This window comes from Rhinatrema bivittatum, chromosome 3 (genome assembly GCF_901001135.1).
Source record: "Rhinatrema bivittatum chromosome 3, aRhiBiv1.1, whole genome shotgun sequence".
Classification (NCBI taxonomy): Eukaryota; Metazoa; Chordata; class Amphibia; order Gymnophiona; family Rhinatrematidae; genus Rhinatrema; species Rhinatrema bivittatum.
Window position 1 is genome coordinate 481,397,517 of NC_042617.1, and position 18,794 is coordinate 481,416,310.

General features: G+C 43.0%; 1 protein-coding gene and 1 long non-coding RNA gene across 2 annotated transcripts in view; one reads left to right on the top strand and one right to left on the bottom strand.

Annotated features, from left to right (window-relative positions):
- The window catches only part of TP53I3 (tumor protein p53 inducible protein 3), a 57,333-nt gene that overhangs the window by 12,105 nt on the left and 26,434 nt on the right, over positions 1-18,794 (bottom strand). The window contains exons 3-5 of the mRNA XM_029596023.1: positions 18,326-18,593; positions 11,003-11,215; positions 607-803 (exon numbers count right to left, since the gene is read on the bottom strand). Of these exons, the coding sequence (XP_029451883.1) occupies positions 607-803; positions 11,003-11,215; positions 18,326-18,593 (678 nt within the window). The remainder of the gene's footprint in view (positions 1-606; positions 804-11,002; positions 11,216-18,325; positions 18,594-18,794) is intronic.
- On the top strand, positions 7,351-11,110 carry LOC115088086. Its single transcript, XR_003855702.1, has 3 exons — positions 7,351-7,785; positions 8,507-8,618; positions 10,979-11,110. It is a non-coding gene; the product is annotated as an uncharacterized LOC115088086 (long non-coding RNA).

The following is an 18,794-nucleotide window of genomic DNA, read 5'->3' on the forward strand; positions in this document are numbered from 1 at the left end:
TCCACCTCCGGCGCAACACTGTTAAAACTGCTGGAATTTCTAATACGAATTATGTAGTAAGATAGTTAGAGATCAATGTACTTTTGGTTGTAGAGAATTATACTTTTCAGAAACTGTAATATTGCCACAGTGCTAGAAACTCAAGCAGTCCATTTCTTCTCAGTATGGTGATGGAGTTTTTAAAGTACACTAAGCTGGCTAAAATTGCTGTGATCTGAGAGGTCCCTATTCCCTTGATGTTACAGGAAATCTACAGCCCAGGCAACATGAACTTGCTCTTCAGGACTGCACCACACACACACACGCTCAAGTCAGGTGCCATGACATAAAAATGGGGGAAGCATGAGCAATGATTGAGGAAAGCACCGCTGCAGCCAAACAGACAAGTGGGCAATACTTTACAAATATATAGTAATGAAAAGCATGAAATGCGAATAGCAACTTTTCTACAAGCAGCCTTTTAAAGTATTTTACAGTTGTACCATAATTATGAATTAGTAGTAGTATTACTATGTCTTAATTACAGATGGATAGTCTTGAGGCCCTGGGAGGTGAATGGTCTTACCCAAGGAGATCAGTATATAAGTGATGAGGTATATAACTTGCCTTGTTGGTTCTTGATCTCAAGAGGCTTGTAAGCAGACTGCCCCTCTTGGCTAGCAGCGCTGTGAGCAGATCTCCCTGAATCTCTCCAGCACCCAGCAGTCCATACACCACCCACCGGCCATCAGTTCTCAGACAGTGCAGGTTCTTCTCCCACTGGGATCCTCCTATGCAGTCCAGTATCACATCTACTCCTGCATCTGGGACACAACAAAATAATCTTTCATCCAACCAGCAAATGAACCTTACAGTTTACATATAAAAATTGGTGCACTTTCGTTTTACAGAACAAGCAAATATCGTGGGACTGCATGCAGCAGTACTTTATTTGCCGTCAGGAGACTGCACACATCTCTCAGTTCCTATTCCACCCGGAATCTTCCAAGTACAAAATGTTTAATAGGCCACTTAATTAACATAACGAAGGCAATATTCAAAGGGTTTATCAGGGTAACATTTTGCATTACCTGGACAAAACCCAAGATTTTATTATTCCCCCCACTCCTCTCTAAATTCTGTTTAATCTCACACAGAATTTACCCAGCTACAAAGAGGTGGCACTGGATATTCAGTGCCACATGGAGAAAGTTAGCCAGGTTAGTCTCGTCGAATAGAAAAACCTGTCCTAAAGTTAATTGGATAACTTTACCTAGGTATGTTCTGCTGAATATCCAAGTAAGTTTATCCAGATAAAATTTTCCTGTATAACTTTCCTACTTTCTGGATTACACAATATGGACCTCAATGATTCTAGTTTTTCTTTTAGAGCTTAATCTTAATTTTTGTTCCATCTCCCATTTGAGGTTTTGGTTCATTCCATTTACCTCCACATTAGCACCATGTAATTGTCAACAAATAGACATTAACTGGAAAAACTGACTACAGGACTAAACAGGGTGACCACAGAGCTCCATGTGAAATGGCTAAAGTCAAGCCAGCCCTGGCTTTATTTCCATTGCAGGTACGGACGAAGTTCCAGTTTCCAAGAGGAAATTAATATGGCAATTCCACTGAACAACTGTAGAGACCACCTGGTCTCCAATAAATGGCCCTAGATCCCTGCTCTGGGTTTCCAGCTTAGTGGGTGAAACCATTTCCTTACAGCACCTCCCCGTGAGACTGACTGTGAATGGTAGCTTCTTAGTTCACTTGGGGTGGGGGTGGGGGGTGGTCTAGAGAGTGTGGTCATTTTGATTTGGCTTCTTGAAGTGTAAGGAGCTGGTTTGGGAGCTGGTTGATTTTTGAGGAGATCTCTGCAGTGCACTCCTTGCCTGTCAAGGTCTGCCTTTAGCTTTTGGAAAAATACTTTGGTTACATTTTGGGCAGTTTATCTTGAGTTTACCAGGGGTGAGAATCTGGTCCAATTTCTGGGGCAGGAACAGTCTTGTATCCAGGAGCCAGGAGGAGAAGATCTGTGGACCCATTCCCCTGATGAGGAAGGGCAGCAGTGACTCGTCACCTCAGAAGAAAAAGTTTTTTTGGACTTTGAAAGTGTATTGTCTCTTTTGTTTTGTGAGGAGGCTTAGTGCCACCTCTTCTCATGGTTGAAACTAGGCTATATTAGCCTGTTTGTCTAGCAACAGATCTATCCTAATGAGAGGTCACATCAGAAGGAGTCCGCCGAGAAGAGACAAGAGCTTTGGAGATCCACAATGAGATTGTCACCCTATGGGACATAGGCTGGGGACAATCTGGAATCGTGTGGACCTCAGCTATGTTTTTGTGACTACGGGAATCCTTTACATTCTTAGGGATTCCCTGCCCAACTGGGATTTCTCTTATTAGCTCACTCCCTAAGGGATAAGATATAGCCCAAGACCTGGTGCTGAGTCGTGAAGAGTTCAGTGAAAGAAGCCAGCAGTAATCCAGATGTAAAAACAATTGTACAGTGGATCAGTCATTTCTGATTGAACTTTATTTACTTAGAAGAGAAGCACAGTAAACTTTTATTTTGAACACCCAATACTAAGTCCTGCCTGTTCCTGCAGCACCATCCCAGAAGGAAAGTCAGTCACATACCAGAGGAGGAGAATTCACTATTCCACCTGGGTCTTGAAGGTATTCCCTTTCTCCACATCTTGGTTCAAGCAGAGAAGGGGGAAAGTATGCCCATGGATACAGCCCCAAGAGATAAATACGTTTATGGTTGTTTGAGAGACAGTAGACCCACCAAACAAGGGTTATAAACTTTCTAAGTAAATGTCAGGCAGTAGATACTGTGAATGAGTTGGCGCTCTCACAGTCATTATGCAAAATTTGCAAACTTCAAGTTGTACACAAGTGGTTACCCTGCACTTCCACTTCATATTTGCTTAATTTGTTAACGCAAGCCACTTTCAGACTTCCATATACACACAGATGCTGGAGAGAGGATCCTGATATATATAAGCTACAGGAGGCATACTGAAAAACTCAGCCTTGGAGGAGGCTTTCCTTTCAGCCATTCACCAGCAAGGGGACATGAATCAGCCAAGCAGTCATTCTGGGAAGGTGGGAAGAAGAAAAAATGGAGGGAAGATTCAAAAGAAAAGAAATCTGAAATCGTTAGGTAGTCAGGCTGAATATATTTGAAATCCCAGTCTCTTAGCTTGTAAGCGTATAGGAATAACAACTTGTGTACACAAGCTCACTTCACCACATGGTTTCAACAACTCAAGTACAAGCTTTCCTCAAGCCTGGGTAATAACACAAGTTGAATAACAATTCCAGTTGTCTTCAATCCTAGTCTTAGGTAATTCATATCAGCATACTCACAACCAGGTCCAGTTCCAAGGCTATCTAAGGGTGTAGGGCAATTGCTGAAATTGGTGCTGCCATGTGGCTGAAACACAAGAATGTTGAGATGCTTCAGCAGAATATCTGACCCCCTTATTGAATCTCTCTCTCCATCTCTAGCCCCAACATCAACTCACTAACTTCTTCCTCCTCCTCAAGACCTCCTCACACTCTCATTGTGGACATCTCCCCTGATCCCCCTTCCCTACCCAATAGCTTACTTGCTCCTCCTCCTCCCCACCCCCTTTGCCTGCCCAGTAGCCCCCACCCCATCTTCTGATCTCAACTTCCCTGCCCAGAAACCTCCACCTCTCTCCCCGGTCCCGTTCCCCCCCCCCCCTCCCATTCCCTGCCTAATAGCTCCCCCTTTTCCAGTCCCTGAGCTTTCCCTACCGAGTAGCTCCTCACTTTCTCCTGGTCCCCTCTTCTCAGCGCAGTGGCTCCCCTATCAAGCTCTTCAGCCGATGCGTTTTCAAGTAAAACCTACTATAAAGCTGATTCCATACTTGGCACATACTTGGCCGCTCTACAGCCGCATGAGAAATCTGGACTTGCGGATTTTCAGATGCTGTTCTCATCTGATTTTCACCACAGCGGGTTGAGACCTGCCATCTACCCACTTCATATTGTTTCTCCAAAAGCATGGCCCGATTTTCAAAACTATTCACCCATATATAAACTCTGTAAGCAGCAAGTGGCACTTTGAAAATAAACAGAGGGGCTAGTACTTACCCAAGTATGTGTGGAACCCAGTTTCACGCATACTTTTAGGTGCAATGGGAATAGACATTCCAGAGCATGGAAATGAGGCAGAGATACTTTTGTATTTATGGAAGTACTGTATGTACATAATTTTCCACACACAAGTTATGCCCTGCTTGGAGGAGGTGTAATTTTGTGCATGGACAATTCCATGCATTCCCCATCAATTAAGGAAGGACTTTCAAATTGAACTAATGTGCATAAGTTTGTTTTGAAAAGCCTTGGTAAAGACAACGCTTACATTGTACATGCAGCTTTTAACACTATGTGGGGAATTATAAACTTACCCTCTTAGAGATTTTTTGCAGGATTCTTTTGATATTACTATATAAAACATACAGCAGATATGGAAAGTCTACACCCCATTTCAAAATGTTCATCTTGTGTTACTTTATAGTCTGGAAATAAAATGCATTAAAACTATTCCATGCAGCCTACCTCACAATTGCCAAGTGGAAAACATATTCCAGAATTCCTTGGAAAATGAAGCAGGAATAAAAAAAAATGGAATACTAAGGAGCAATACAGAGGCTGGCCGGAAGCCACAGCCTGTCTCTTCCTGAAGCGGCAGGAGCCGCTCTCGTCCACCCCTCCAGCGTTGGCGGTGAGCCGCGGCTTCAGTGCTCCTCTTTGCGGCATGGAGCCACCTCCAACATCGTCTTCTTGCAGGCCAGGAGGCCTGCTCTGCAGCAGTATGGACGCTGCTTTCGCTCTGCCTCTGGTTCTGCCCCTAGGGGGCAAGACCGTGCCTCTCTTCATGATTTAAAGGGCCCGTGGCAGGATATGCCCCGGGCCCCACCTTTTGAACTCCTCCCTGGGCGTCTCCTCATTCAGGCCTATAAGAAGGGTCTCGCCTCAGCTCTTCCTTGCCTTGGCAAGGGGCTAGTCCTCCTTAGGACTCCTCGCTTCCTGCTCCTGCTTGGCATTCCCTTGTCTTCGTGGGATCCCTTGTTGTTATGTTCCTGGTCTCTTCACTGGATGTCCTTCGTCTTGTCCTGATGTCTGTCTTCTCCGAGTTCCTGATGTCCGCCATGCCTCCGAGTATCCTGGTGTTTCTTCTGTGATATCCTGATGTCTCCTCTGTGAGGTCTTGATGTTCGCCCTGCCCTACTTCTGCCAAAGCTCCGTGCTGTCCTGTCCCTGCGTGGTCCGTGACCAGCCCGGCTGGGTTGTGTAGGGCGCGCAGTGGTCCAAGTGGTCCGTGACCACCCCGACTGGGGTGTGTGGGGCGCTTAGTGGGATAACTCCTTCCATCGGGGCCGAGGATCCTCCACGACCTTCGTCTGTCCACGTCCATGGTCCTGAGTCCTCTTGATGTCCTTGCCTTGCTCTTCCTCGCTGCCCTTCAGTGAGTGTCCTGGGAGTCCGATGTGGATGTCCTGAGCCTTCGCCGTGGAGGCCTGATGTTTTGGCCTATCCAGATGTCCTCTGCCTCTGTCATCCTCGGATGTCCTGATTCCAGATATTTTCCTCCTAGCGGGCCCTCTGTCCATCTTCAGTGGGACCTTCAGATGTGTCTTCCAGGCTGGGTCGGAAGTTTCGCCTCCCTTTGCATGACCTGTCAGGTGCATCGATCACTCTGGGAACTCGAAGCTCAGTCCAAGGTAGTTGCTGCTATGAGCTTGGCTGGTTACCTTCACTCTGAGTTTTAACTCTTCTGTCGTCTTCACCAGTATCCTGAGTCTTCGTTTTCTTCAGAACCTTGAGTCTTTGTCTCCTCCAGTATCGCAGTCTCCAGTGTCCATCCTTGTGTGGTTGGCCTCCCAGAGACCGTGCGGATCGGCAGGGGCCTGGGCTTCCGGTCCCCACCCAGATGCGGCTCCGTCTCATCTCCTTTGGCACTTCCTCGGAACTCCTCTCCCAGTTCGCCGAGGTCTAAGGGCACACTCCATTCATAACAGCGCAACAATAAGAACATAAGAACATGCCATACTGGGTCAGACCAATGGTCCATCGAGCCCAGCATCCTGTTTCCAACAGTGGCCAATCCAGGCCATAAGAACCTGGCAAGTACCCAAAAACTAAGTCTATTCCATGTTACTGTTGCTAGTAATAGCAGTGGCTATTTTCTAAGTCAACTTAATTAATAGCAGGTAATGGACTTCTCCTCCAAGAACTTATCCAATCCTTTTTTAAACACAGCTACACTAACTGCACTAACCACATCCTCTGGCAACAAATTCCAGAGTTTAATTGTGCATTGAGTGAAAAAGAACTTTCTCTAATTAATTTTAAATGTGCCACATGCTAACTTCATGGAGTGCCCCCGAGTCTTTCTATTATCCGAAAGAGTAAATAACCAATTTACATTTACCCATTCTAGACCTCTCATGATTTTAAACACCTCTATCATATCCCCCCTCAGTGGTCTCTTCTCCAAGCTGAAAAGTCCTAATCTCTTTAGTCTTTCCTCATAGGGGAGCTGTTCCATCCCCTTTATCATTTTGGTTGCCCTTCTCTGTACCTTCTCCATTGCAACTATATCTTTTTTGAGATGTGGTGACCAGAATTGTACACATTATTTAAGGTGCGGTCTCATCATGGAGCGTTACAGAGGCATTATGACATTTTCCGTTTTATTCACCATTCCCTTTCTAATAATTCCCAACATTCTGTTTCCTTCCCAGCATTCTGGGGGAGCTCAGAGCACTAGATGTGCACAAGGCTCTTAGGCGATAGTGAGAAGTCACAAGGAATACAAGACAGCAGACAAACTTGAGTGTCAGCCACAGGGGGCCATGGAGGGCAAGGGGGCCTCTACTGAAGCAATTGAGCACAGGATTAAATAAGCATTTGCAGGAACAGGTATACTGAAGGCAAAGTTGATGCCTTGAGGGCCTAAAGTATTCTCAGCGTAAGCCCAGGCAGCATCCTGGGCATAGTATAAACTAGTATAAATCTGCAGGGTGGATAGAGGCGCATTCCTGAATGCATTTACAGAACATTTGAGGCTGAACCTGCAGGAGAAGGGCACAACATTACCTCAGGTGTCCTGGAAGTAAGTCTAAATTACTCCCACCTAGTTTAGGTACAGCTTTGATACGACCCATTTGTACAGACTGGTCTTATAGGACGATCAGGAAGGTTCAATTAGGTTCTTACCTCGTAATTGGCTTTCCTGGAGTCCTGACAGACCAGGCCATAGCCCCACCCTGGGAAGAGAATGGGGGTTTTAAAAAAAAAAAAGAGCTGTATGCATGGGTATATATACATATATAGGTATACAGGTTGACATACACATAGACATGAGTGAAAGGATGTTGTTTGTGTCTAATATATATCTTTGAATTCCAGGGGATCCTTATACTCAGAAATCCAACAGCAAGAAATGTTGTTGTCCACACGAAAAGCATCAATTTTAATCTTGAGTGTGGAGTAGGAATTCTTGCTCTTGGGCTAGAAACCAGGGAGTGAACGTTGGTGATGGTATCAGGTTTTGGTTATGATGGGGATATGGAAATCAAAACTAACAATTGTCTTTGGATGTTTTTAGCTTTAACATAGGGTACTGAGGCAGCTCAGGATCCTTATATGGAGGAGAGGCTCAATGATGAGCTTTTAGTGCCTGCCTCCATCTGCTGACCGAAGGATAATCCCCATTTGTACAGACTGGTCTGTCAGGACTAGAGGAAAGCCAATTAGCAGGTAAGAACCTAATAGAACCATAGCAGAATTAGAAAAGGTACAGAAAAGGGTGACCAAAATGATAAAGGGGATGGAGGGATTCCCCTATAAGGAAAGGCTAAAGAGATTAGGACTCTTCAGCTCGGAGAAGTGACGGCTGAGGGGAGATATGATAGAGGTCTATAAAATAATGAGCAGAGTGGAATGGGTAACTGCAAATCATTGCTTACTCTTTCAAAAAGTACAAAGGCGGGACATTAAGTAGTACATTTAACACAAATAGGAGAAAATATTTTGTAGTCACATAATTAACTCTGGAATTTGTTGCCTGAGAACATGGTGAAAGCTGTTAGTGTAGCTGGGTTTAAAAAAAGGTCTGGACAAATTCCTGGAAGAAGAGTTCATAAACCATTATTAAGGTAGATTGAGGAAATCACTGCTTATCTGTGGCATAAGCAGCATGGAATTTATTTATCTTTCGGGATCCTTCCAGGTACTTGTGACTTGGATTGGTCACTGTTGGAAACAGGATACTGAACTTGATGGACCTTTGGGGTCTGATCCAGCATGGCAAAACTTATGTTCCTTTATGCTTTTGTAACCAGTAAATAACGTTCACCTTCCTCACTTTGCTCTGTTAATCAGGATCTACTTGATATTTTCACCTGACACTGCTCTTCTTACTTTCCTTCAGCATCCTAATGGTGTCCCTCTTGCCTGTCCTCTTGTTATCATTAAATAGAATAATAATGAAAATGAAAAAAAAAATTTGGGACATAAAGAAAAGACTGAGGAAGCTACTGGATAGCCAAATGCAGGAGGACCAGGACACCCTGAACAGGAAAAGAGATTAGGTAATGAAGCGGATACCGGGGGTAAGCGGTAGCTTGCCCCGACGGCTTGACTTCCATCAACTGCTTCATTTCCTGAGTCTGAGGGGGCGTTTCCAGTGGAGGCGGGACCAGGGCTTGGACTTTTAAATTGCTGTCGCTGTGCCTTGAAACCCGAGCCGGGAGGAGAGCTAAGCGTCTTCATTTTTTTCCTACCTGAAGCGGATACTGGGGGTAAGCGGTAGCTTGCCCCGACGGCTTGACTTTCATCAACCGCTTCATTTCCTGAGTCTGAGGGGGCGTTTCCAGTGGAGGCGGGACCAGGGCTTGGACTTTTAAATTGCTGTTGCTGTGCCTTGAAACCCGAGCCGGGAGGAGAGCTAAGCGTCTTCATTTTTTTCCTACCTGAAGCGGATACCGGGGGTAAGCGGTAGCTTGCCCCGATGGCTTGACTTTCATCAACCGCTTCATTTCCTGAGTCTGAGGGGACGTTTCCAGTGGAGGCGGAACCAGGGCTTCGACCTTTAAATTCAAGTACTATAGCGGCGCGCAGCAGAGCCGGCACGCTGCTAAAGCCGCGCGTGTTTAAGGGGCGCGCGGCAAAGCAGGACTTCGCCGGGCCTTCGCTGGTACTTCACTTTAGAAGATTGGATGTTTACTTCACAGAAATTGCTCTGAACAGACTGAAGAACAATTCCTTTAGGTAAGAGTTAGACCTCCTTCTGACTCCTTAAGTGAAATCTTATTAAATATATTTACATCTACCATTGAATACTTCTTTTGTTCCTGGTGATCTTAAATAATTTCCTTTGAAATGCCGCACACTAAGAGAAAGGCCAGAATACGGCCTCCTAGTGAAGTGACAGTTCCTGAAGCAGGACAAAAGACAGTATTGGACTGGCTTGACCCACAGAATCCCCTACAGGTGTTAGTCGCTGGAGGAAATCCACTAGAACGAAGTGCCTCCTCCCTGACTACTGAGATATCTTTGAGCCCAGGGGAACCGGCTCCTCCATCTCCGCCCAGAAAAGGGGGTGTGTCCCCAATTATTCCGAGCGGTTTATTAGAGGGAACTTTGAATCCAAAGGATTCTGGAGAAGAAATAGAAACAGAAAAAGGAAAAGTTAATGAGAATTTGGATTTAAGTGATTTGGAACAACAAGTAAGATTGGGTATATTGGAAAATTCTTCTTTAGTACCGATAGAAACTAGTACACCTGGAAATGCTGACTTTGTTAGAAGTAAAACTGATAATATTGAGGTAATAATAAAAACAAATAAGAAATGGTCAAAACCTGAAAATGTAACTATGGATAGTTTATGGTCATATATGGAAAAACTAGATACTGCTATAAGTAATTTAACTGAAGTAGTATTAAAGACATCAAATTCTTTATATCAAAATACTAGTGAACTGGGTAAACAAAGAGAGGATATAAATAAGGTAGATAAACGGGTACTCCAAATAGAAAAGATTCAAAGCCATCAGATTATTAAAGAAGAAGTAATAAATAAGAGATTAGAAAATCTGGAAAATACGGTGAGATCATTAAATTTAAGAATCAACAACTTTCCAGTTATTAAAAAAATGGACCCCATTGAATTATTTAGAAATTATGCTACTCAAGTGTTAAAAATCCCTGAAAAATGTGCGCCAGTAGTAGTAAAAGCTTTTTACTTAAGTGGAAAGAAGAAAAAACTTGAATCAGAACAGGTAAAAAAGAATAGTGATGGAAAAGAAATAGAAGAGAACTCCATAGATTTATCGGACTTACTACAAAAGTCACAAGAGGAAATTGAAGTAAAAATAAGGGAAACTTTATTAATTCAATTCGCTTTTTCCACGGATAGAGATAATATTTTGAGGTCTTTTTTTCTAAATAGATTAACTACCTTCTACGGCCAAAAAGTGTGGATTTTTCCTGATTTAATTAAGGATACTCAAGATCGAAGAAGAAATTTCCTACAATATAGAAGAACAGTAGTTGAGAAAGGAGGAACTTTTTCTTTAAAATATCCGTGTAAATGTTTTATTAAATTAGATGGAAATAACTATATATTCTCCGATCCAAAAGGTTTAAAAGATGTTCTCGAGATTAAATGACCGGTAATTAGGAAATGGAAAATAGGTCAAGATATGATGTATATATTTTCCTAATGTGTAATCTTATTTCTTAAAAATTTGTTCAATGGAAGATTTCACTTTTTTTTTTTTTTTTTGCCTTGTTTGAATAAATGTCAAATAGGGGATAAGTAATACAGAATTTGTTTTCTATTTCCTGTTTTCTTATGATTGACATGAGTTCTATTTCATTGTAATTTGTTTATTGTAATTAATTATGTAAAGCAATAAATAAAGAATTAAAAAAAAAAAAAGAGATTAGGTAAATTACTGAGCTGTTACTTACTGTCTGTGAACTTCAGAACCTTTTCACTAAAGTCTTCCTCCTTATAGTTGAAGCCAGCAGCTGCTCCAAGGTTTCTTGCCATGTGGAGTTTCTCTTGGGTTCCTGCGGTGACTATGGGAACTGCACCCACCAGTCGTGTCAGCTGAATGGCTGCTGTCCCAACGCCACTAGCTCCTGCATGGATCAGCACCGTCTCTTTGTTCTGTACTTTACCTTAACACCAAAAGAATCACCGGACCAGCATTATACTAAGGCTGACTAAAACCAGAAGCAGCAAACCCTGATGTTCCCTGCATTAATAAAGCCATGCCAATAGAAGGACATTTACTACTGCACACATTGAAGATGGAACCTTGAAGATCTGGAATGTTCTGGGGGTAATTCAAATGTAATTACCTGCAGACTTTCCCCTTTGAAAATTATCCCAGGAAAAACTAGCCGTACACATTTACATCTGCTAATGTGAGTGAGAAGTTTTTCTGAGAAAAAATAGGTATGCGTGTAAGTGGAAACCCCTCTCCAGCCCTGCCGCCTGGAATGCTTCTTGTCACTGTGGGTAAAAATATGTGCAGAGAGGTCCTACACACACTTATCTGCATAAAGAGCAGACAATATTGTAAAAGCCTGTTTCCGCAGATAAAACAAAGTTTCATCGACAGAAATGAGCTCTTTTAAAACTGTCCACTCTCACTCGCAATGTGGGTAAAATTAAGGGCATTGTTCTACAACATGCAGAATTTTACCTGTATTGTTTGGAGGTGTACCTGTGGGTGGGGTCAGGTTGGGGACGGCAACAATGTGCATAGCTTTGTATTTTCAAAACTATGTGTGTTTTGGCCAGAAAAAAAGTACCCGCAAATCTCCAGGGGTATTTTTTTTCCAAGGAAATTTTCAAAGGGAAGATATGTTCATAATTCCCTTTGAAAACTGGGGCAAAGCTGGTGGGTTTTATACCCATATGGACAGTTTTGAAATCTGCCTCCTTATTAACAGTGTTATCTAGCTCTAATATTACTGCAGAAAATACAAACATAAACATTTTAAGAGATAAGGAAAACATAAGGTGAAATTTAAGATTACTTGTAACCCTGTAACCCTATCCTTTAAAGAAATTCCATTAGCTCATTATTGTTCTGTACATTTTTGTACACATATCCGTTATTATGCAGTTCCTGTTAACTTATGCATTTGTAATGTAAAGCCTGTTGCTATTTTTTTATATCTTTCACGTGTTTCTTGAAAAGCCCGTTGCTGCATTATGTTTTATTGTAAACCGAGGTGATGTTCCAAATGTGCCGCTGTAAATTGTTAACTGTTAAAGGTTACGGTTTAATTGTTAATTGTTTAATTGTTTAACTGTTTAATTGTTTAATTGTTAATTTGTAAATTGTTAAATGTTCAATGTAAAACGCCATCGAGGCGACAGTTTCTTTCTTGTAAACCGGTGTGATATGTATACTTTACAGGAACATCGGTATATAAAAATTAAAAATAAATAAACAAACAAACAAATAAATAAATAAATACTTGATAATTTCTTTTCCTTGAGTCCTGTTTGACCAGTCAATATATATTTTATTTCTTGCTGCAGGAGATAGAGGACATACTTCTTTTCTTTCTCCCAGATATAAGGGAGGTGTGGCCCCAGGTAATTGCCAGTAACCTTTTGTCAGAGCAGAAAAGAGACAATTACTCCACACAAGTATTAGAAAAATCAACACCTAAGGATGCCCTGAAAAGCAAGAGAGATCCCCTGATTCCCTCTCTGTATCTTCTCTTGTTTCACTGATAGTAACATTTCTGTGCTCCATATATGTGTGTAATGGAACATAGAGAAGATGGATATTCTCTATGCTACACTAGGACTGGCAGCACCTTGTTCTAGGGCAGAATTTGGACTGGTCTAGCAGGACTCAAGGAAAGGACATTATCAGGTAAGCTTAAATTTAATCTTCCTTATCTTCCTGCTAGACCAGTCATTACATATAGGAGGTACCAAAGCTGCTGCTCCCTCAGGCTTGAGGAAGAGAGTGCTGCCCTAAGGATGCCTGCTTCAAAGGCTGACTCTGCCTTAGTTCATGCATCCAGTTTGTATTGCTTGGCAAAATCATGTAAGGGAAAACTATGTGGTTGACCTCTGGGGATACCAGTGATGCCTTTGCTCACAATGACACCTGTGCTCTGGTGGAGAGAGCCCAGTCAGTATAAGCTGGGGTGAATGCTTTCATAGCCATTCTGGTTTATGTAGGCTTAAAAGCTATGTCATCCTTCCACTGGTCTCCATGTAGCCTACCTGGTGTATGGAAGGAGTTCATGAGTATCAGGCACCCCAGTAGTACATATTGGACATTCAGATTGATTAAGTTCAGGGTACTTCTGTTCCTAACAGGTGGAAATGACACCACCTAGTTAAGATGAAATTGAGCCATTGATTAGGAAAAACAAAGAGCCATTCAGCAGATGCCCAAGTCCATAAGATGGTCGGGCAAGGGTCCCTGCAGGACAGGGTTATATCTGTGATATTTGACTAGTTAGCCAGATGGCTACAAGAAAGCCATCTTAAATGAGAGATCCTTTTCAGGATGCTTGTCTTATTGAAGTGAAGCCCTACTAGGGCACCAAAGACTAGACTGAGGTCTTACTATAGGACCTCTGTGCTCAAAAGTGGGACTAATATGCTTCACCCTTTGAGAAAACACATGATGTCCAGATGCATGGCTATCTGAAAGCCCTTGACTAGCCTTCTGCAATAAGTGAACATCTTGAAAATAATGAGATTCTATATAATGTTCAGCATGGTTTTTGTAAACTAGCATTGAAACACTGTTATTATCTCTGACAGATTTGGTTCTTAGAGGCTAAAGTTATGTACTTGTATTGTTGGATCTTTTCTGGACAGGCCTGTTTCAGTAGAGAGAAAGAGAGAGAGAGACTTGCTATAATGCCTCCTCCCTAGACAGGTATTTGTATCCCTATGGGAGGCCCACCTAGTAACTCGAGGTGAGGGTTAAGTATTAGTGTAGGGGGTAGGGGCCACTTTGACATTCAACGGGAGATGTACGAACAGAACAGTGGTCTCTTGTGAAGATTTGCTGGCCTTTGGAGTGAGGAAACTCACTCCAAGATGAGATTTGGGCAATGTTCTCTCCACCTAGCTTGATGGACTCTCTACCTGGGTAACAACAAGCTAGGTGGAGAGAATATTGCCCAAATCTCATCTTGGAGTGAGTTTCCTCACTCCGAAGGCCAGCAAATCTTCACAAGAGACCACTGTTCTGTTCGTACATCTCATGTTGAATGTCAAAGTGGCCCCTACCCCCCTACACTAATACTTAACCCTCACCTCGAGTTACTAGGTGGGCCTCCCATAGGGATACAAATACCTGTCTAGGGAGGAGGCACTATAGCAAGTCTCTCTCTCTCTCTCTCTCTCTCTCTCTCTCTCTCTCTCTCTCTCTCTCTCTCTCTCTCTCTCTCTCTCTCCTTCCTGAAACATCATGAACTGTGATATATACTGGCAATGTAGCCCAAATTGGGCTAATTTTGCAATACACATGCTTATTAGCAAAGGTACACCCTTTTTGGTATCGCATGCGATATTGGAAAATGAGGCCCTATGTCAGATAAAATAGGATTAACTACTGAAGTCCCACAAGGCTCTGCCGTGTCCGCTACCTTATTTAATGTATATTTGTTGCCTCTCTGTCATTTGCTAACAGGTTTAGGTCTGATTTATTATATTTACACTAATGATATTCAGTTATTATTCCCAATAGAAAATAATATTGATGCGACTTTTAAAATGGTAAATATGTATTTAAAAATCATCAGTCAACTTCTTGTGCAAATGAAATTGGTTTTAAATTTAGAAAAATCCGTTTTTATGATTTTAGATAGAAAAATTTTAGTCAAGAAAAAAAGATTATTACTTTGGATGACCAAGCTAGCTTTAATTTGACTGATACTACAAGAAATCTTGGTCTGATTATGGATTATGAGTTAAATTTTAAAGCCCATATATCTAAAAAAGTAAAAAGACGGTTTTAATAAATTGAGGCTTTTAAAACGTTTGAAACCTATGCTATCTACATACAATTTTAGGTATGTTTTACAAATGCTGGTGTTTTCAGGGCTTGATTACTGCAATTCTACAATGTTGGGACTCCCAAAATCTACGATACGTCCCCTTCAGATAATTCAGAATGTAGCAGCCAGATTATTGACCAATACTAAAAAATATGACCACATTACGCCAGTTTTGAAATCATTACACTGGCTACCATTGGAATATAGAATTAAACACAAAACCCTCTGTATGATTCACAAGATCATATACGGTGAAAAAACAGACTGGCTGAATGTGACTATTAAACTACATGTACCTCAACGGGAGTTAAGATCAACTAATAAAGGACTATTAACGATACCTACTGTCAGATCGGCACATTTGAGTGAAGTAAGAGAAAGGGCCATTTCTGTTGCGGGTCCGAAACTCTGGAACAGTCTGCCATTAGAACTAAGACTGCAGGTCAATCTAAAGAAGTTTAAGAAAGACTTAAAAACATGGTGCTTTTTACAAGCTTACGGAAGTAACACCCAGATTGATATTTAAGTCCGCAGTTTTTTAATTGATTTTTTTTTATATTCTTATCTATATTAATGCTAATTTTATGTTTTTGATAATTCTACTATTTTATTATTCTTAATTGATTTTTATTGTCTTATTCTGTTCTTAATTGATTGTAAACCGTAAAGATGGAACCTCGCGTTCCGGGTAATGGTATATAAAAACTGCACAAATAAATAAATAAAAATAAATACCTATACCTCCAAGACATTGAGGGACAAACTTTTACCCAGACCTGCCTGGGTGAAACCTAAGAATGCACATTCTATCTGCCTTTCAGGGGTCTTATACATAAGACAAGGGTGTTTGAACAATTGTCATATATAGATGAAGGTTGACAAGGTGATACTCTTCCTGCTTTTGGCCTGTGAGGATGACTAAAGGAGAGCAACCCTCCTTACACAGTCGTGCCCTCTCAAGGGCCAGCTTGTACAACAAGAATGGAGATGGATCGTCTAGCTTGAATCCTGTCATAACAGGCCATGTCCTCCGGAAAACATGCTGCGGTTTCAACTAGCAGTGTGAAGAAGTTTGCATAGCATGGACTCCTTGGTCAATCCGGAGCGTCCCAGATTATCCAGTATGACTAATCCTCTCCTCTATTCACTATTCTCCCTATCGGAGTCTGAGGTAACTCACTTAAGGGACAGTACCCCTCAGTCAGGGTCCTATTAAAGTATTTATTTCAATGGAGCCTGATTCTTTCTGCCAGTTAAAGAACCTGCCCATCTTGGCATTTGGCTGGGTTGCCATTAAGTATATCACTGGCCACCCCCTACTGGTTTATAAGCAACTAAGGTGTTTCTTGGCCGAGTTCAGATTCCCTGGAGTCTAGTTGCTTCTGTTGAGGAAGTCGGATTGCACATCTTTAATTCCCATGATATGGGCTGCAGGAAAGAAACATGGATTTAATTCCGGCCATCTTCATGTTCCCATACATTATAGTTTTAACTCCCACCAAAGATACTAGTTGGACACCCTTTATCAAGGGCAGGAAGGAGAGAAGAGCTCACTCAAGGGCTATTATCTCTAACCTGTGTGTAGACCATCTCCTTGTCCATTGTTCCTGAGGCACTTGATCTTTGCAACAGGCTTGCCTGCTGAATCCGATGGCATCCATGAATATGTGGTCCATGAAGAAGGATAGATTTCCACTTCTCTAAGAAAATTGCCAGGATCCATCCTTCATGCCCAGCTCTCCCCTACTGCTAAGGGTAGAGGGAGGCGAGCCTCATAGACCCTAAATTTTATCAATCTTCGAGACAGAAGAGGCCATTGTTGTTATGGCCGTTGGCCGTGGCGGTCCGCAACCGGGGCCGACTGTCATGGCTGCCGGCTGTGGCGGTTTGCAGCCAGGACCAAGTGCTTATCCGCGGCATTGGGCCATCTCGGAGACTCCTGCTGGAGCAGGCAGCCCCCTCAGCACTCTCCTCGCGGCCTTGGCTGCTGTTGAGGCCGGCCACATGGCCTCTGCTTGGCCGGGATGACTCCTCCCCCTCCGGGTATGTTAGAACCACGCGCGGGCTGAAGAGTTTATTTAAAGGGGCTACGACAGGAAGTTGTTGTGGCTCCTTCCTGAGACTCCTCCATCGACTCTGGTATTTAAGGCAAGGTCTGCTCCTCAGACCTTGCCTTGGTATTGAGGCTCCTTGATGGTTGGTTCCTGAGCTCCGCGTTCCTGGTCTTGTTCCTGCTCTTCGTCCTGCTTCTCCTCTCCTCCCTCGTTGGACTGATTATTGGCATTTGACCTTTGGATCGGCTGCCGTTCTTCTCTTGGCTTGACCCTGGACCGGCTTCTGACCCTTCTCCTGACTTGCTCCTGGACTGGCTTCGGACCACTCTCCTGACTTGCTCCTGGACCGGCTTACGACCCTTCTCCTGGCTTTGACCATTGGACCAGCTCTTGATCATTCTTCAGCCTCCACTCCTGGACTGACTACGACCTGCTGGAGGAGCCAGCTGTCTGGAATCCATGACCTGCAGGAGCCGCCTGCATCCAGACCTATCTTCAGTCTTCAGTGAGTCTCCTAAGTCCCAGCGGCCCGGGTCCCTATGGGCTCCTCCTGGGGGGATCACGAGCTTCCAGGGCGAAGTTTTCGTTCAATTGCTGATTCAACAGGCCTTGCCTTCTGATGGTAGGGACCTAAGAGGGTTGATTCTCTCCTAGGTAGCACTAACTTTACCTCGGAACAAGGGTCCACCTTCTGATCCGTAACAACTGTAATGTGCGCATGTAGGATCTGCCCCACAGGAATAAGTCCAGAACAGCTGCCATCAGTTCTAGGACATGGAAGTAGACCGAATCTGGTCCTCATTAGGGTCTGGAGTACGCACAGTCCTCCCACCTCAAGAGTGTGGTACTCCAGCATGGCTTCCACCTACCCTTCTTCCCTTATCTGGCTTTCTAATTCGGGCTCCTAAGTGGGAGAAGTTAAAGAAGGCCTTGCCCCAGTGCAGTTCTTTCCACCTACAGGACAATAGTTCTTACTGAAAATGATCTGTTTTGAGTACAAGGCTTTACAAGTACTGTACAGCCTATCCTTTGGCAGAGCAGGTTTCTAACAAATATTAGGAAACTAGGGCGTTATGCTTATAGCTACAGTGCAGAATATTATCCTTGCAAAACTTATTGTGTGGTTGCATAAAAAGTGGAACAAACTGAATTACACAGGAGATGTTGGAACAACATATCTTACCTACAAAGTGCAGCAGCTGAAATGCCGTAAGCCATGCTTCTGGAATAGCAGCAGCTTGACAGAAAGTCATGCCAACAGGAATTGGCATCAAGTGACCCTCTGGCACAGTAGCATACTCAGCATTGCCACCCCCGGACAGAAGAGCCATGACCAAGTCTCCAGGTTTCCAGCATCTTATGCAGCCGGGTCCAAATCCTATTACAACTCCAGCTGCTTCCAGCCCTAAAATTTCACTGACTCCTTTTGGGGGAGCATACATCCCCTTTCTCTGTGAAAGTAATATAAAAAAAAGTTATTAAATCCTTTGGGAAAGAATGCTTTGAGGTTCCAACTAAGTGTCTACGTGAGAGAGTTTTTAAACAAAGAAATTCAATGAACTCACCTTTTCAAAATGTTCACCTAAATTAAATATTGTATACTACATCAGAAACACTCTTCTTTAGTTACAACATTGTGCAGTAAAACATAA